The sequence below is a fragment of the Diceros bicornis genome, chromosome 12 (assembly GCF_020826845.1).
Source record: "Diceros bicornis minor isolate mBicDic1 chromosome 12, mDicBic1.mat.cur, whole genome shotgun sequence".
Taxonomy (NCBI): domain Eukaryota; kingdom Metazoa; phylum Chordata; class Mammalia; order Perissodactyla; family Rhinocerotidae; genus Diceros; species Diceros bicornis.
In genome coordinates, this window is record NC_080751.1 from 70,725,345 (window position 1) to 70,744,938 (window position 19,594).

Genomic DNA, 19,594 nt, shown 5'->3' on the forward strand with positions numbered 1-19,594 from the left:
CTGTCAAAACCATCACAGGGCAGCACAGGCTGCACTGTCCACCCTCCACAGGGCCATCCATGCCCACTACAGGGTCTTTCCAGTCCAAAGGATCCTGAAAGGGGACCTGGTCTAGAGTCTTCTCTCTACAGACAAGGAAACCAAAGGTCAGAGAGGGAGCTGATTTGCTCAAGTTCACAGAGCTAGTCTGCAGCAGAGCTGGAACAAGAACCCAGGTTTCCTGATGCCCAGTCTTCCAGTGTTCTTCCAAACATGCTAGGAACTGTTTCTTCATTTGCTTACCACACAGTCTCTATTCTCAGCTCTCAGCTAACACAAATGTGTTACAATCCTGCAGCCAAGCACACGCACTGGTAACCCAAATAACAAGGAGAAATGGGGCAGGCAGTGGGCAGCCTGATGGCCACTTCGCCTCAGCCTCAGTGCTCTCTCTGTCTAGAACCCTCCAACCCCTGCTCCTGGCCAGACTGCTGGGCAGGCAGGAGGTCAGGCCAAGGCAACTCATCTGCTGACACTGCACATACCAACCATCCGCACAGAGAGCTCTGCAAAGGGTGTATCTGAAAGAGACACATGTTCTCTGCAGTAGCAGCTTTCTAAAGACACTCCCTAGATGACATGGTGACTAATATTCAAACGTGAGCTACAATTTTAACGTGAGGACTCAACATAAAGGAGACCATTTCCCCTCAAGCTGTCAGCTCTACATATCGCCTGGTTTCAGGTCTAACACGTGCCACACAAGCTCATGGGAAAGCAATTTCTTCAAGTCAAAGATAATCCCCATTTCTTAACAGGATCTCTACCCTGTGAACATCCCATGGGAGAAAACCATTTTTAGAACTTTATTTCTAGAGTCATCCCAGATAAAAATCCTTCAATTCACAATTTGGTAATCTGCATCAAAAGTCTTAAAAACATTTTGCCATCCAATAATCCCACTTTTAGAAATCTATCCTAAGGAAATAATCAGGGTGATCAGAGATATACAGAACAATTCATGAAGAGTGAAAACTGAAAATGTAGAAAGCCCCAACCAGATGGAAATGATTAAATAACAGTATAACTACAAAATGGAACATCATGTAGGCTTTTAAAACCATGATGTAGGAATATGGTCAGGATAGAATGCCAGTTAAAAAAAGGCAGGACACAAAACTGTGTATTTAGTCTCAATTTTGTAAAAAATGTAGAGAAGAGGCTGCAAGGAAAATACATAAAAATGCTAATGTAGTGGTAAAAATAGCAAATGCTCAGTAATTTGTGGCTGGTACATGCCAGGTAGCAGGACAAGTACTTGCTGTCTGATACTGTCTTCTTCTTCGAGTGGGTATTTTACAGATGAGGGAACAGCCTGTGGGGGCACAAACACCTGGCCCAGGGTGGCAGCTCTGACCTGCAGTCACAGTCGGGGGCAGGCCTCAGACCAAGAGCACACCACAGGCTCTCTCGTCACCCAGAGAGTGGGACCTAGCTGGGGTCAGGACTGTGTTCTATTGCTTTTCTGAATTTTCTAAATTTTCTAAACTAAGCTCATATTATCTCATAATCAGAAATCAATATAAAGAAATCTGAAGTGTCAGCTACAATGGCTAGATTATCTTCATTCTCTGTGCCTGGGCCTATTGAGAATACTACAATCTGTCTTTCTCCATCAAAGTTTCTCCTGGACAAGTTGACATGACAGAGAGAGCCTTTGGAACCTAAGTACCTGCATCATCCCTGACAAGACACAGGTACCTTCAACCAAAAAGGGTTTGATGAGAACGCCCTTCCTATTTCCAGCCCATCTGAACCCACACTCAGGCCAAGCAAATGGAAAGACGGCCTCCCTCCTGGAGCTCCACCACCTGCCATTTCCTCCAGTTTCTCCAATACACTGTGCTCTTCCTACTTTCAAAATTCATTTCCATTAAGTCTTTCATGCAGCGTCTCCTCTGACCTTACGGAAACCACCAGTCCTCATGGATGTTACCAGGGTATGTATCTAGGCTGGTTATGTCTAGAACAGGCAGCTAGCAATGGAGTTAATAAGGTCAAGGTGTGGGTTGACTATTAAAATATGAAAACTTTTGTCTGTGATCACCTCATTGTCTTTGATCTTGCCCTACATTAATGACAACAAAATGACAGCTGGAAGTCTATGTGAATAACTTAACACCACTCCAATTACCTCCATATAAAACTCCTCCTGCTCACAGACCTACACTTGGAAGGAAAGTGAGAGTATGAAGAATTAAGACTGAGCTACTGGATGATGTCTCTTTTATGTTGGTCCTTTCTGACCCTTTAGATTACAGGCTCAGAGTACATAAAACATATCAACATTCACTTTTATTTATCCATTCTGTATTTCCTGAATACCCACTATCATCAAGAACATTCCGGATACTAAAGGATAAAATCCAATCATGGTGAAAGTCTATTATGCAGCAAGCACTGATGAATATAAAGATTCATGAAGCAGAGCCTCTGCCCACAAGGAACAAGTCTCCAATAAGAAAGACCCACACACTAATCAATTCGGTGCAAATATAGGGGCGAGACAGAGAATGACACAGGGAATTCGGGGTGCCTGGTACAGCACAGCATGGGGAGAGGCAGCAGATGAGGAGGGTAGAAAGGCAGGCAGGGGCCAGACGAAGGACTTCATCCCAGGTAACGGAGGGCCTGAAAAGGTTGACATGATAAGACCTGCATTTAAGGAAGTCGAATTTGAATTTTGTTTAGTGATGTGCTCAGAGGTAGCCAGAACAGGAAGTAGTTACATATTCTTGTAGCAGACCATGTGGACAATCAGAATAGGAACAAATAAAGTGTATGGTTTCTTTTCATTGTTAAAAAAAAAAAAAAGTTGAATTTGGAGGGGACAAAGAGGAATAAAGCTTGGTACCTGCCAACATACAATTTAGCAAGACAAAGATAAACATGCAACAACAATCCATTGTGGTACACATTATAGGAGGTACAAATACAGCATCATAGGAAACAGCACTATATTAGAAAAAGAGTGAATTTTCTGGAGTCTGGTGATAAGTAAGGCCTTTCAGAGGAGGTGAATGTACAGGAGTTTCCTCCTTCAGAATCCAGTATAGGATGAGATTACAACAGCTGCCTGCTGCTTACCTCACCCTAGACTCTCCTTATCTGAAGAGCTACTTGCCATCCTTGGGTACTGTGAGACCAAATCGGCAAAGGAGACAGAGACCTTGCTAAAGAATGGGCAGGGCTCTCCTTTAGCCTGGAAACCCAAGGTGTCTGGCATGCAAAGATGGGGGGGTGAATCAACGTTTGTTGAATGTGGATGACCAGCTATTAGAAACTTTACATCCAATTACCAAGATGCTCTGTGTTGGCCAAGCAATTTGGTCGGCTACATTACAGAATGTGCATTTTGCCACACAAATTGCATTCAGCATTTTTTCCTTGGTTTTTACCTCCTCATACCTGAAGGATACAATTCTCATTACTTTCTGATGCTCACCAGATGCTCCCCACCCCACCTCCACAGAGAGCACAGCAGACTAGGAGAGAAGACGACTCCTCTGGACTGATGAGGTTCCTGGGGTCCTCATCCCTCAGGGACAAGTGGCTCCTGGAAAATCAATGGTCTCCAAAGCCTCACATAGCAATGGCTACCATTTATGTAGGAGAGATTTCATCTATATATATACATAATGTTTTATCTTTACAACTCTGCGGGATTTTATAGATGAAGAAACAGGTTCAGAGATATTTGCTGAATAATAGTCAATGTTTTACAGTAAGTAAGGCAAAGAGCCAACTCTGTGACGGTATCTACACCTGTAAAACATGGGGGTTTGGCTAGACTAATGGTTCTCACAGACACCAATAAAAATCATAAAAATATTTTGGATTATTTCTCCAGAAAAACGTTACATAATTTCTCATACAATTTTTGGGATGCACAGACTCCTTAAGCCCGTCCACAGACCCAACATAACCAGGTGAAAAAGCCCTGGCCTAGATGAGCTTAAATTCCCTACCAAATAACTATGATGATCCTAAGTATGATTTATGTTAATACTTGGGACTTAAGTCACAAATCTTAGCATTCCTTCAGATTTGCTATCCTTCCATGATTAATATGTTGATCACTGCTGACAAGATTCCACAAGTTACCCATCTAAATTCCAACCATTATTCTTAACCAGCAGAGAAGAGATAGCTAGAATCTCGGAGCCTTGTAACTGGAAGACATCTCAAGTTCTTAGAGTCCACGTTTCCACCTCACCCTAACAACTTCCTTAGGGACAGAGAGCCACCAACCTTCTTCTGTAACCCTTCCAACAACCAACTGACCACTGGGGCTGCCCACCCAGCTAACTTCTCCCTCATAATTAAGTCAAAACCTGCTCTCATGAAACTACCCTCCAGAGAGGAACAGATAATATGTCCCACTTCTGCATCTCAGAGAAAGCCTTCAGATACGCCTTCTCCCACCCTCCCCAAGCTAGGAAGTCCTAGGTCGTTCCAACGTCCCTCCTACAATGAGGTTTTCAGCTCTGTGCTTTTGAAGTTCCTCTTAAAATGCTGCTTTTACGGTTCAATAATGGGACAACTACCTTCTTTTTTAGAAGCACTACATACTTCCCTAAGGTCCCTGTGACTCACCTTTGAGCACATGCTCATACTGAACTTGTGATCAACCAAAACCACCTGGAGTTTTTTGCTAGGATCACTATGGCTCGGACAGATGATATCCAGGACGTTCCCACAGTATCACTGCTTGGTTTCCCTCCACTGTGTCCCCTCATTCACATCCTGCCTGTGCACCGGGCAGTGGTGCCACGGTCAAAGCAGAGACAGAAGGCCGATCTGGATTTGAATCTCAGCTCCTCTAACTGTAACTATATAACCCTGTATAAATCACTACTCTGTGCCTCAGTGACCTCCTCTGTAAATGGAGTTACTGATTATATCTAACTCACACAGTTGTTGTGAGGATTAAATTTACAAATTTATTTAGCACAGTGCTTGGCCTATAATAAACACTTCGTGAGTGTCAGATTTTTATTATTGTTATTATGTTTCCACCCTCAAGTTTATAAACATCAATATAGATGTACTTTATCATTTGTTATAATCTCTTATTCTTTTATCACAGATATAGTATACATATATTTTGTATCGTGAATTTTACTGTCTGAAGATTTCATCATAAGCATCTTTCTTCATGTTGTTGCATAACCATAATTCCATCAAGTAGCTATATCCTAATTTAGTTATAGAAGGCTTTCAGTCTTCACCATAATAAGCAATGCAACAATGCAATGAGCATCTTTGTGCATATTTCCATATAAAGATTTTTTTCTTGATGTGCACTGCCAAACTGCTTTCCAAAAACTCCATGCACCAGTTTTCAATGCCATGACGAAGTAGCACCGTATTCTTGCCAAACACTGAGGATTATGATGATTTAGTTATCTTCTCATGAAACAGGTAGAAAATCATGCCAGATATAGTACCTTCTTAATGCACAGTGAAACTTCATTTCCTAAACTATTACACACATTTCTTTTGAACTGCTTTATGACATCTATAATATAAACAATTCTCTGTATTAATTTCAAGCTCTGTATTAATTTAATAGCCATATTCTAATTAGTATTGCAAATAAAAGGGAGAAACAAAGTTGTTGAATTCTCATTTTCTTTTGTAGGTGGAAGATGGTAAGGGTTTGAGGGGAAAATCAATGTTTCTTTCTTTGTATTTTTCATCTCGAAGATGTGAAAATTTCTTTAGGACATTCAGATCGAGGGTAAAGAAGGGATATCCCACTCTTAGTAAGAATAGCTCCACCAGTCTTTAAGATAGAATAATTCTAGAGAAGTGAAAATGAAAGTCTTTCATTGCTTCCTTCTTGATAAAGATGAATTTTTCCACCCACTGATATGTCAAACACAGCTGAAAAATGTTAGCTTCAACTTCCCAGGGGGGAAAAAAACACCTTTGGGCTGAGGCAGAGCTCGGGAAATTTTAGACTAATAAAAGTTTTAGAATAAATATGAACTGGGTCTTTTTTTTTTAAAGAGGTCAGACAGCAGTCTCTGATGAGTGGGAAAAATTATTGTAGAAACAGCTTTTCAACAAATCATTATAATAATGCTTTTGCAAACCTGTACACAAGACATTCCAGAAAATACATAAGGCTGGGTTGTCATCCTTTTCAACACAGGGAGAAAACATAATATACTGGCTATTGTGTAAGGAAACTATTGTTCTGTATATATGGGGACAACACTGACACCCTTTTGGCCCAGTTCAGTGTTTAAAGTCGGCGCGGGGTGGGGTTCCTACGGTAGTATTCTCAAAGATCAGCAGCTTCAGCATCACCTGGGAACTTAGTCGATTAGCAAATACTCAGGCTCCATCCTGCACCTGCTGAACCAGAAACTCGAAGAGCAGGGCCCAGCAATCTGTGTTTTAATAAGACCTCCAGGGGATTCTCGGGCACAATGAAGTTTCAGAACCACTAATCTAAAGCAGAGGTTGGCAAACTTTTTCCTAAAAAGCCAGAGAGTAAGTCTTTGCAGGCCAAGAGGCAATATTGAGGTTATCGTGTAAATGCATGGTAAGATGGTAGAAACCATTCTTAGCTTGCAGGCTGTACAAACACAGCTGGTTGCTCTAAGGCATCTCAAATCCCCCTTCCACATAAATCTATATAAATCCCCACGTAGCAGAATATAGTCTGCCAGAATATACACTGCTTACTTCTAAAATTATAAGTTTCTCTCTCCACACTAAGAGGACAGTCTAAGAACTTACAGCAGAAACACAACAGCAGAAACATAACAATATATATGAATACATGAATATGAATAGTGGGCACCTGCTATGTATCTGCTGGCAGAACCGTACCTGTTACTTTTTCATATTACCTCAGTTAATCTTCACTAACAATCCTATGAAATATTAATATTCCCATTTTACATATGGGGTAACTGAGGCTCAGAAAGATTAAATAACTTTCCTAAGGTCACAGACTTTATGAGCAGCACACTAGCTTTTACTCCAGGCTTCTTGGATTCTAATACTTATGTGCCCTTTATCCTAAACTACACCACCGCCCACAATTGGTCACTGACCTCAAGGGCTTGCCATCTAATTGAGGAGCAAAGATCAACAGACATAAAACTATTAGAGAACAATAAAGAGCAATATTTACAGACTGAAAGTGCCGGCATATTAGGAACTCTTTCATTTTTGGCTAAAGAGAAGAGTCAAAACTGATTCAACCTCAAAACTCAGAATTCAAAGGGGAAGTGTGGTGGGCAGAACCAAGTACCCTCCTCCCCCAGAGATGGCCACATCCTAATTCCTTCAAACTGTGAAGATGTTATGCTACCTGGCAAAGGTGAATGGAGGCTGTAGGTGGAATTAAAGTTGCTAATCAGCTGAATGTGGGATGAGGAGATTATCCTGGATCATCTGGGTAGGCCCAATGTAATCAGAGGGTCTTTAAATGTGGAAGAGGGAGGACTGTGGAAAAGAAGAGTCAGTGACTGCTATGGACTGAATTGTGTCCCCTCAAAATTCATATGCTGAAGCCGTAACCCCCAACATGATGGTATTTGGAGGTGAGGCCTTTGGGAGGTAATCAGATTTAGATGAAGTCATGACGATGGGTCCTCATGATGGGATTAGCGTCCTTATACGAAGAGACACCAAAGAGCATGCTCACTTGCATGGGCACGCACATTCTCTCTCACTCATACTTGGTCTTGCTCTCTCCACCACGTGAGGACACAGCAAGAAGGCAGCTGTCTGCAAACCATGGAGAGAGTCTTCACCAGAACCCGACCATGCTGGCACTCTGATCTTGGACTTCCAGCTCCCAAACTGTGAGAGAGAAAAGTCTGTGGTTTAAACTACCAGTCTGTGGTATTTTGTTATGGCAGCCCACATAGACTAAGACAATGTCAGAGTGATGTAGCGTGAGAAAGAGTCCACCAGCCATAGGGGGCTTTGAAGATGGAGGGAGGCCACAAGCCAAGGAATGCAAGTGGTCTCTAGAAGCTGGAAAAGGCAAGGACACTTCCTTGCCTCCAGGAAGGAACTCAGCCAACACCTGGATTTTAGCCCAGTGAGACCAGTTTGGACTTCTGAGTTCCAAAGCTGCAAGATAAATTTGTGTCATTTAAGGCACTCCATTTGCAGTAATTTGTTACAGCAGCCATAGAAAACTAATACAAGAGAGTCAAAGAAGGCTAATGCTGTATCAAGTCTCAGCTTGATGGAGATGGGTGGGGAAGGGTGGGCAGGTGCCTTTAACAGGTGCCTGGGAAAGGAGGAGCATGTGTACAGACCAGGAGTGGGGCTGGGTGGAAGACAGTGTGCAAAGACACAGACACAGTCATGACATGCTCATGAAGCAGCGAGCCAGCAGTCAGCCTGGAGCAGAGAGAGACTTGGGGGAACTGCAGATCAATCAGAGGTCATATGGAGCCAATCCATGACAAATCAGGAAAGTAGGCAGAAAAGTCTCAGTCTCACAGAAATTAAAGAACAGGAGACAGGAAAAGGTATATGGCAGGATGAGGTGTAAATACTAAATTATTTTTGCTGTTCTTTGACTCATACATAAAACGAGTGCTCTCCCTATGCAAGCAGTGGCCTTACGACGTCCAACACCCTAATGATCAAACCAATGTGGGGAACTTCTCTTGGAACTAACTGCCTTCAGAGCCAGAATGACTGTATAGTTGTAACACTTCTCACCAACTGTGGTCGCCAGCAGCTTAATCCCTTATCAAATATGCCTCACTCATTTCTGATGTCTACTTCTAAAAAAATTTAATCTATCCTTAGACTCTTCTACTAAATATATTCAAAAGAACGTGCTACTTAAAGCAGTTCTAGAGAAGAGTTCCAAAAATGCTGTGAACGATGTCAGCAACATCACAGGAAAAGGTATAGGGTTTCCTCAGGTGACCTTTTCGAAGCAGACACCACTTGTTCTGAAATCAAGACTTCAGGATCAGTATTCTGGCTTTAAAAGAAAAATTCAGACTCATGGCCTTATAATAACTCAAACTTGGCAGAATATAATAGTTGGTAAAAGATGACAAAAATAGGAGACCCCTGGCGAGGTCAGCTCACGGTCAGCCTGCTGTATCTGCGGTTCCTCAGAAAGGACACAGGCTGGGTGCCAAAAGAGCCATGTTAAAAGTCCAGAACAAACTTCTCAACTTGGTTAAGCCTCGGTTTCCTCCGATAAGGTGGCAAAGTAGACAGAAGAGCATGTGCAGAGAAGGCACAAAATGTGGCACTCCGGGGAAAACTGCAAGTTATTTCAAAGAAGGGCACAAAGAGCTGGGAGGGACCTCTCGACAGGTAGCCTGGGTCCAGGTGATGTAAGGAGCTGGGGCTGCCTCTGGCATTCTGCAGTGGTTACCAACCTGATGCTGATGTTGGGGGCGATTAAGGGAGGCAGTGGCAGTTTCATAGGCAAATATATCTGGAAAAGGTTAAGACCTATTCCTCTCACAACCCACATTAGCACATTAAAAGCTTTGGAACAGAAACCTGTTTACCTATGCTTTACCCCAATTTTCCTGAAGTTCTAGAGCCCACAGAGGCCTTCCCCATCTCTCCCAGGCCCTGGAACTCGCCTTCATGAACACCAATGTGGACAAAGAGAAACACTCGGCGTTTTGGGCAGAGAAGTGACGTCACTGGGCCACACTGTAAAAGATGCTCTGGGGCAGGTGAGGAGTGAGGCACGTGCTCCACAGTGCAGGTCAGAAAGGCAGATCAGACACAAGTGGTGTTAAGTTATAAAGGCCAGCTTCCTGACACCAAAGTGCTCACACCTTCTCCCTTCTGATGCTTGTTTGTTGAAAAGCTCCACTGCTGGCTCGGGGCTAGCCTCAGGAGACACACAAGGCCCTCCTCAAGACCAGCTGTGTCACGTAGCCAACGTCAGCACGAGAAGCACGTTACTTCATTTTTATTTTTGATCAGAACAGCCTTCTCAACATGACTTTCAAATCACTTTTGAACCTGATCAGAACATAAAATATCCCTTTTATATACTAGCCTTAAATTATAAACTCAAAAAGCCCAAGTGAACAAGGTAAAAAAACAAAAACTCAAGATATTTTTTGAAATCCAATGTTCATCAACAAAACCAAGCATCCACCTCTGAGTGATTTTTTGAAGTCTCAAACACAGTCAGTCAGTGCATCAGACACACTGAAGACATGTGGGGGCCTCGCAGCAGAGCAGCCACTGAACACAACCCTGGACCAGCAGGAAGCCTAGCTCCAGGAGCATCCTGGGAACACCTTTAACCCCCAATCTCAGGCTCCTTGTTTATAAAATGAGAACAGTTTGTTGTAAAGACAAGCATAATGAACAGAAAGCAGAAGGTACACAGGAAGTGTTCAAGAACATAAAAACCATTATTATTCCTCCCTGTCCCCTCACTGCATCCAGAAAAGGAGCTAGAGGCAGGTGACCACGTTTCTGGATATTCAAACACCTGTTTCAACAAATCTCAGTGCTGTATGAAGTAGAAAGAGTTTTATACTCTTTTCTTTGTTGATTACTTTTAAATAAAAATAAAATAATGATTTCCCTACATTTGTTTACTTCTAGTTAGGTGTCAGTCACTGAAAACCAACTCTATTTCCTTCTTTCATAAAATCAGTAGTTGTCAGGCAATGAATCAATCAATATTTATGTACTGGCAAGCTAGGAATGGTGGTGATTTTTGTTTTCTTATTTATTTTTAACAAATTGTAGAGGATTTTGAAGAACATCTAGATGAAAGTTTCTCAACCTTGGCATTACTGATATTTAGAGTCAGATAATTCTTTGTTGGGGGCTGTCCTGCACATCACAGGATCTCCAGCAGCATCCCTGGCCTCTAAGCATTAGGTGCCAATAGTGTTACACACACACACACCCCTCAGTTGTTAATAGCCAAATGTGTAGGTGGGGGGGCATAATTGCCCTGGCTGAGAACCACTGATCTGCATTCTAACCTAAAGGGATTATTTTAGAAACATGGAAACCGGGGCTAAAAGATGCTAAGTGATCGGCTCCAGGGCACACAGCACCGCAAGCTCCAGGTCCAAAAAGCTTTCAAACTTAGTTGGAAACTAGCTCAGTCAAGAACAACTTAAGTCCCGTCTCTTCTTGGCTTTCCTGAACTTATTTCACATTCATTTGGCACTTATCATAAACAACTTAATACCTGTCTAATCATTTTAATATCAGTACAATTACAATATGTAAAACATACAAAATAAAGAAGGGAAAGATATCTATAAAGTCAAAACTCTCAAATAATCATTTTTTAGCATATTTCCCCCAAATATTTTTTCCTATATATTTGCTTACTGCCCCCCGCCTTGGTAATTTTTAAATTTTTTCTTTATCCTTTATGTCAAGATAGGACATGTCTTGAGATATGCACACATATCCACCCATCCAAATATATACAGACGTACACATATATATAAACATGTTTATATGTGTGTGTGTATATATATACATACATATATAATTTGTTCTGCTTAGAAGTCAGTGGACTCTCAATCTGAGATCTTAAATCTTTCTTTAGTTCTGGGAATTTTTCAGCTACTATTTCTCCCAAATTTCCCCTTTTCCATTCTCTTTTCCCTCTTCTCAAACTGCTTCTAGGTGGGTGCTGCTGTTGACTCCTCTGGATCTATTACTGTGGCTTGTATTTTTTATTTTACACTGTCCACTCCTTTAACTCCTCATGCTGTGTTCAGGTAACTTGAGGCCTCACTAATTGCCTCTTCCTATCTGGCAATTCAGCAAATTTTAGTTTTTATTTCAACAATTACATATTTTTTATTTCCAAGCCTTTTACTGGTTCTTTTTCACTAGTACCTTCTCCCATTTCAGTAATTTAATAACCTCCTTTGCCCCTTTAAGGATGTTAATCATACGTTCTCACATTAAAGTCCTGTTCTGATTGTCCTATTAATTTGGTCTCCTCAAGTATTGAGTTCTTCAGTTTCTTGATTTGGGGGCTCTTCAAATGTTAGGCTATTATTCTTAACAGTATCTTTGAATGAGCAGAAGTTTTTCATTTTGATGAAGTCCAGTTTATCAGTTTTTTTCTAGGTGTATTGCTTTCTGTGTCCTATCTAAGAAACCTTAGCCTACCCCAGGTTGCAAAGATTTACTCTCCTATGTGTTCTTCAAGAAGTTCTACAGTTTTAGTTTTTACATTTAAATCTACGATCCATTTCAAGTTAATTTTGTGTAAGGTAAGCGAGGGTCATGGTTCATTTGTTCCCATGTGGATATTCAGTTGTTTCAGCACCATCTGTTGAAAACTTTCCTTTCCCCATTGGATTGCCTTGGCAACGTTACTGAAAATCAAAAAAACATTTCAATGTGGGTCTGTTTCTAGACTCTGTATTTTGTTCCACTGATCTATTTGCTGACTCTTAACACCAGTACCACAGAGTCTTGATTACTGAAGTTTTACAAGACTTGAAGTCAGATAGTCTTTCTCTCATTTTTTTTTCAAGATTGCTTTGGATAATCTAGGTTCTATGTATTTCCATATAAATTTTAGAATCAGCTTGCCAACTTCCTCTGCTGGAATTCTGATTAGGATTGTGGTGAATCTTGAAATCAATTCGGGAAGAACTGACATCTTAACAATATTGAGTCTTCCAACCCACATCCATCATACACTACTCTATTTCTTTAGGTCTCCTTTCATTTCTGTCAGCAGTGTTTTGTAGTTTTCAATATAGAGTTCATGTATATTTTTTGTTAAATCTGCTTCTAAATACACTTGGCAATTCTTGATGGTAATATCATCTCTGCAGTTGAAATTTCCTACTAGACTCTTCACAATTCTTGGCTTACACAGCCCTCCTTGGAGGAGAGGCAAAAGCAGCTATTGGAGCTTGTGCTCACACTATTTTACCTGGGGGAGGGGGGAGGTGCTAGGTGGGACATGTACTTCCAGAATGTTCCACATCCCTCCTGACATCACGACCACCTAAGGCATTCCCTGTCCTTCTGCTCCAATCGCAGGGTGAAGGGGACACGTATCAAGTGCCTGACTGCTTCTGTGGGAGTAGACCCTGGGCCCCTCCTCCTCCCAGGCCATCACTCTCAGGCATTCGTGGTGTTTCTGCCATCTTCACAGTGGTATGCTCTCCAGCAGCCAGCCTTTTCCTCTGCAATCTATCAGCCCTGATACAATCTCTCCAGGATTCCTCACAACTTCCAGTCTCCCAAGGCTGCTACTTTCTTGTTTCTGAGTGAAACTATACAGTCACTTAATGACTTTTAAAGAATACTTTCTATCACTTATAAGGTTTTGTGCAGGGGGCAGACCTGCCACATACGTGCAGCCTACCATGTTTGAGTCAAAAGTTGCAGTGTTTTCTTTTTTTACACCTATTTCTAAGTCTAGATCAAATACTGAGTAGTTGATTATGTTTTTCTATTTATTAATTTTCTTCCCAAACAAGAAAGGCCAGATGTGGCTCAGGGAGAAATGGAAAGAGCATTCTGACATGATTAACAGCAAAACAACTGGTCCAGGAATGAGTCTGGCATCCTCGTCGACCATTTTAACAAAGCTGGTTCATGCAGAGCTGTCGTGGGAACTCAGCTGCACTGCAGAGAACAGGCAGCACAACACGGATTGGGGTGGGGGGGCGGCGGGTGGAAGACGAACCCCCACACCAGAATCAGACAATTAGCACAACGAAACACACTTCTAAAAATTAAACATCCAAACTCACCTGAATTATTTGCACTCCCAGAAAAAGGAGTTTGGACGATTATTCATTAGTGGTGATCAATACTACGGCATCAGGACTGCAAATACAACGTTTTCCACAAAGAAAGCCCTAGGAAAGAACGCATACTCACCCAGCCCAGAGATATTTATTGCTTTCACAGATTTCTTCATTTTGTAAAGAACCATCCGGTCCACGTCCAAAGCCTGAAATATAGAGAATATATTAATTAAAATGGGTGTTTGAGCTTAGAGCACGACTACCAGAGAGTGGCCACGTGAGGGCCATTCCCTAGGCCCCACTGGGGCTGCTTCTGTGGGACAAATCCTCAGTGCGGTGTGAGGATCGAGCAGTCACTGAAAGCCACCGCCTCCTCAGGTGTCTCATCCACCTGAAGCACATGAGCTGCTTCTGTTCACACCACCTGTTGGACATCAGCCTTCAGCAGTGAAACGAATTGACTCAGACCAACTCCGCTTCTATCAAGTCTCTGTTCTCTCTGTGATCCAGCAAGGCCCTGGAATACGCCGGAGCGCCCGTCTGTCTGTGCTGCTTCCCCTGACAGAGGCAAAGGCCAGTGAGCAGGAGGAGTTGTGGCTGGTGTGCGGTGAGGCAGAGTGCCATGTCCCCCGCGCAAGACAGCCCACTTGTAGCACTAGACCAGCCTGGCCCGAGGCAGCATGGATACTCAGGGGAAGGCAAACCCATTCTAGATTCAGAAAGACCCAAATACGAATCTATTTGTTTGCTGAATTAGACGGCGTGTTCCTATTCTTCTCCAAGCCTCAGATTTCTCTTCCAGAAATTGGGAGTAACCATACCTACTTTGCGAGGTAGAATGACTAAATAGACACACTTATGTGTTTAATATCAACAAATATTTATAGACCAACCACGACACAGTAGTAGTGTACGGCACTTAGAATCCTAACACACAGTAGATGCTTACACAATATTTGTTCAATGATTTGTTGTTGATTTGTTCAATCAAATCTGGAGATTCAATTATAGCTCTGCTTTCACAAGAGATACAAGGGTAAACTTTCCTTTTAACCCAACTAAACACCAAAGAGCAACGGGTGTCACTTTTAGCTGTGACGGGAGGGAGAGAGCATTTGTCAACTGGGATAGCAACACCAATCACAGGGTTATTGTAAAGACTAAATGAAGAACTGCAGGGGAAGCACCCAGCCCCATATCTGGTACACAGTAATGACAGAAGTTATTACTCATTGTGAGTTTTGATCATAAAATATTGCAATGACCTCTCATCTTAAACAGAGCATACCACCTCAAGAGAAATAGATTCTGGACTTCCTTCCTGAATCACCTTTTGAATCCATTTTCAGTACCAGCACCATAAGTCCTACTTCTAATGCAGCAATGACTATTTTATTGGATGCTAAAAACAGATGTGATTGGTGCTGATCATTTTAAATAGAAAAATGATCACAAGGCACCAGACATTTGACAGAATGGTTACAATACAAAGAGAAGATATAATTAAAAAAGCATTATTTTCTGCTATATTGTAGAGAAGGGTAAGGTAAGGACTGATACCGAGAATCAAAATTTCTTGTAGAGAATTAACTTTTATTTTCCTAGGAGGTCATCTCTTATCCATTCCTGACCTTCCCTTAAAACAACAAAAGCTATCTGGAAACAATAAATAGCCCATGAAAATCACTATTGAACTCTCTTTCTCACAAAGCCTCATCAACTTTTACTCTCCAATCTGCCACCCAGCAAATAATATCCTGCAATGCATGTACTGACTTCTTTGCCAGTACCAGCAAAAAGATAGGATTTGCTCAGGGCTGTGTGAGCAACACTAGCTCCTGAAGCTTTATTGGCCATGCGTCAGAAAGTACAGCTCTCACATACAAAGATACATGTTCAACGCAATCACCAAAGCTCTGGAAGGCCCCAATCCCCAGGTGAACAGCCATTATTGGAAAACACACATTTGATCTAATCAACATCCAGTCTAGCACTTCCAGAGAATTTGGTCCTGCCCAGTCTTCAGCACTGTTCGAACAGTATCTGACCCGCATTCAAATTGAAAACCTGCTCCTCTTGCTAAAGCTTCCCACAGACAGCGGAAGACACCAACACCAACCTGGTTAGACTACATGGAAACATCATGAGTCAGATAATGCTCTTATTAAGCCCCTTCTACGTGCTAGGAGGCGTGAGGCGAGAAACACACAACGTAAGTTCAAGGGGCCGCTCCCAGCCCAGGTCGCTGGTGAGGCTTCCTGACGTCCTCAGAACCACGTCTCAGCTCTAAAACCTTTTCATGATAGGGCCCCTGTTACTTCTCCTGCCTCATCTCTTGACATCCTCCCACTTTCACCAGTACCTAAGCTTCCGTCACCGTGAACTACTGTAGCTCCCCCCTCAACTGCTTCCTTCTCTACTTCCAAGCATTGTACACCCTCTTGTCTCCTCAGCGTCCTCTCCCCCTCCTCTTGACGCATTAGCTTCAACTCTGACTGCAGGTTGGTTTAGAGACACCTCCTCCTCCTGGAAGCCTTCTCGGATGGGGGGGTACTCATCCCAGTTCTTCCTGCAGCACCCCGTGCTTACTCAATAGTTCATCTGAGAAAAGTACTAAGCACCTGTACTGAGAAAAGTACTGAGTACATGCCAAGTACTAAGCTAGGTATTAGAGATACAATGGCGGGCAAAACAGGGCAATGCCCATACCTTCACAGAGTTTACAATCTAGCAAAAGACAATCCCCTAAATAAACACCGACGAACTACGACAAAAGCCAGAAGCCAGGACGTATCGTGTACACTGACCGGCTGCTTCACTTGTCCAGCTCGGCCTTGAGACCTGTGCTGTCCAGTGTGAAACCTACCAGCCACATGTGTCTGCTGAGCACCGACATATGGCTAGTGCCCCACGTTAAAACAATATTTTGGACATATTAGCTTAAATAAGATATTAATAAAATTAATTTTACCGTTTCTTTTTTACATTTTCTAATGCTCTCCTCTAAAGGCAGGAACTTGTTCATCACCATGTCCTCAGTGCCCAACAGACAGCCTGGCACAGAACGACTCAAACCGCAGCTCAGTAAATGACTATGAGACTAGAAGGACTGGCAAGGGCTCAAAAAGGACTGACAGGGGCTCAAATCCGGGTGGCGGTGTCCCTGCTGAGCCCAGAGACAACAGGCAGCTACAGAAGACTTCTTAGTAGGGGGAGGTGAGAGCTGTACTTGAAGGTCATTCAGGCCACTGTGAGAACAATGAATCTGGGCAGACAGGAAGTGGATTCAGGAAAGGCTACTCAAAGGTGAGGGACCTGGTGGGGACCCACAGTTGGGAAGCCATTTGGGGCTCCATGCAGGGCAGCAGACACTCTGGAAAAGTCAGTGAGTGGCCAGGGGGATCTATTCTGCCTCTCTCAACTAGATTTTAGCTCTCCAGCTTCTGGCACTCCCACAGATGACAGAGCCATCTTCTGTCCACAAATGTGCTGAGAAAAATGGGAACTGGACGTAGTCAGATACTTCAGTGTGGAAGGCCCATCTCAGATGAAATATGCTTTGTAACACCATTGAACTCTGACACATATTTCCTTCCACATTATATTGTGGGACACACCCCTCCCTGGTCATTTACTGTATAAAACTCTTGTAAAAATATATACCACTATATGGAAATTCTACCTTTGTTATTAAAGGGGATGTACTGTTTCCTGAACTCAGGAAGGAGTGGATAAACAATAACTGCTGCCTTTCTACAGTTTGTTAAGAAGAGATTGGAAATAAAGGTAAGGTAGGCACTAGAGGTAATTTTTAATTGAAACTGCAAGAGGGAAAAGCAATTACCTCCTCACTCAAAAACACACCCTTCATTATGGTGCATATTTATAGGTAATTAAGATTAAACTTGGTTAGGAGAAGTCAGAATGATTAAGACTGAGTGCTAGAAAAACTCTTCTGTCAACTATATATAAAAACAGCACTGGAATCTTAAAACAACAAAAATAACAAAACTTAAAAGACTCAAGAAACCAAAGGTGTCCACCAATCAGGCTGAGATATCTAACCGGATTAGGCACTCACCCACACTCTCCTCCTCCCAGAAAAAATCTACCCAAGCTTAGGAGAAGGAAAAAGAGCTGCAACTTTGGCCAGAATTTGTGTGTAAAAACTATAAACATAGGCAAAAGTCTAATAGCCAATACAGACCTAAGTAGGAACTGCACAACTGCTTAAGTCTGGCCAGACTTCATTAATTCTGAGGAGCTAGACTAAAGCTGACCTTTAGTTCATAAAAACAAGTTTCAGAGAGTAAATTTATCACATAAACAAGACTTTAGGGATGTGTCACAGATATTTCAGAGGAAAATAAACAACTGTTCTCAACCACTCTAAAAGCATCTCTTTCGATCTCCCAGGCTGTTATATTAATAGCCATGCTCTTATGTATTCATGAAAGCAGCTCCCCTCAGCCCACCGCCCCATCCCAGCCGTGGCTACTGCCCCCGGACAGCGTGCAGCGTTGGAAAGGAAAGCCCTCCCAGGGAGGAGACCATAAGACTGCTCCCTCTTTTCCTTTCAGACCTGTGCTGTCCAATATTGCAGCCACTAGCCACACAGGAATATTTAGGGTACAATTAATTAACATGTAATAAAATCAAAAATTCAACTTCTCATGTCTTGTCACCTTTCTCAAGAGCTCCAGCCACACTCAACAAACTATTTCTAAACGTGCCACCCTGTTTATGCTTTTCCTCTGTACCTGCAGATCCCTCTGGGTGCCATCCCCTAGGCTGTCCCATAAGCCACTGGTATCATCTAGGGGGTCCTCTCCCTCTTCCTTCCATCGGCTTAGCATAAACGTCACCACGTGACACACCTGTCTCCCTTCAGAGGGCTGACTTAGTCTTTGTTCCCAGAGCCCTACAGGGACACCTCCATCCTGGCATGGAGGCATCTACATCCTGATGCAGGACTATGGGGGCCAAATCCACAGTCTATCTGAGGAGATGAGCCTGCAGCACAGGTTGGGCACCTCTGAGCTGCAGGCCAAATCCCAGCCCTCAGCCTGTTTTTATGCAGCCACGAGCTAAGGATTTGTACAGATGAACATTTCCAATTGAAGTGATGATGAGGTGAGGAATACTAACTTTGAACTCCAATTAAGAGAAATATTATCCCCCCAGAAAGAATTCCACTCTTCTCAGTAGTGGACCTGCATTACCAAAAAACTGTACTCCATTATTAGCATTATACTTTGAATTTTGTTAATAAAAAGTTTGTGGAAATTTATTTTCTCTCTTATTGTATAAGTACCTACATAATAGCCTCAATTTTGCCTCTACGCCCACAAAGCCTAAAATATTTACTATCTGGCCCTTCACAGAGTCTGCCGATCCCTGGCCTAGAGGATCCACACAAACATTTCTCCAACACTATCTGCCGGCCCCTGCTCCTCCTGGCACAGCACCAGTTTGGTCCCCAGGACCCTAAGGTCTCAACTCGAGCCAGCAAGAGTAGGAAGGGGCTGGCTTCATTCTTGGACCCCAAAGACGCCGCTCTGGAGAGAAAAAGAGGACAGCAGACCACAGGCTGCCCCCATTCGGGCTGCCTGGGAGTCATGTGCCACTCTCCTGTCCCATCTCATCTCCCCTTGTTCCTTTTACAAAAGGCCAACCTGAGAGAAAACAACATTTTTGAAAGATACTAGATGAAAATACAAAATAAAACAACACTCAGATCCGTGCCCCAAAGGTAGCTTCACCAAGAAAGAGTCATACAAACATTTAGATGGCAGCTTTGCATCATCACACATTTGACT

General features: G+C 42.7%; 1 protein-coding gene across 4 annotated transcripts in view; it reads right to left on the minus strand.

Annotated features, from left to right (window-relative positions):
• Positions 1-19,594, minus strand: part of ASAP2 (ArfGAP with SH3 domain, ankyrin repeat and PH domain 2) — a 172,403-nt gene that overhangs the window by 96,674 nt on the left and 56,135 nt on the right. For all 4 annotated transcript variants that reach the window (XM_058551836.1, XM_058551835.1, XM_058551838.1 and 1 more), the window contains exon 2: positions 13,909-13,981. In XM_058551836.1, coding sequence (XP_058407819.1) covers positions 13,909-13,981 — 73 coding nt within the window. The remainder of the gene's footprint in view (positions 1-13,908; positions 13,982-19,594) is intronic.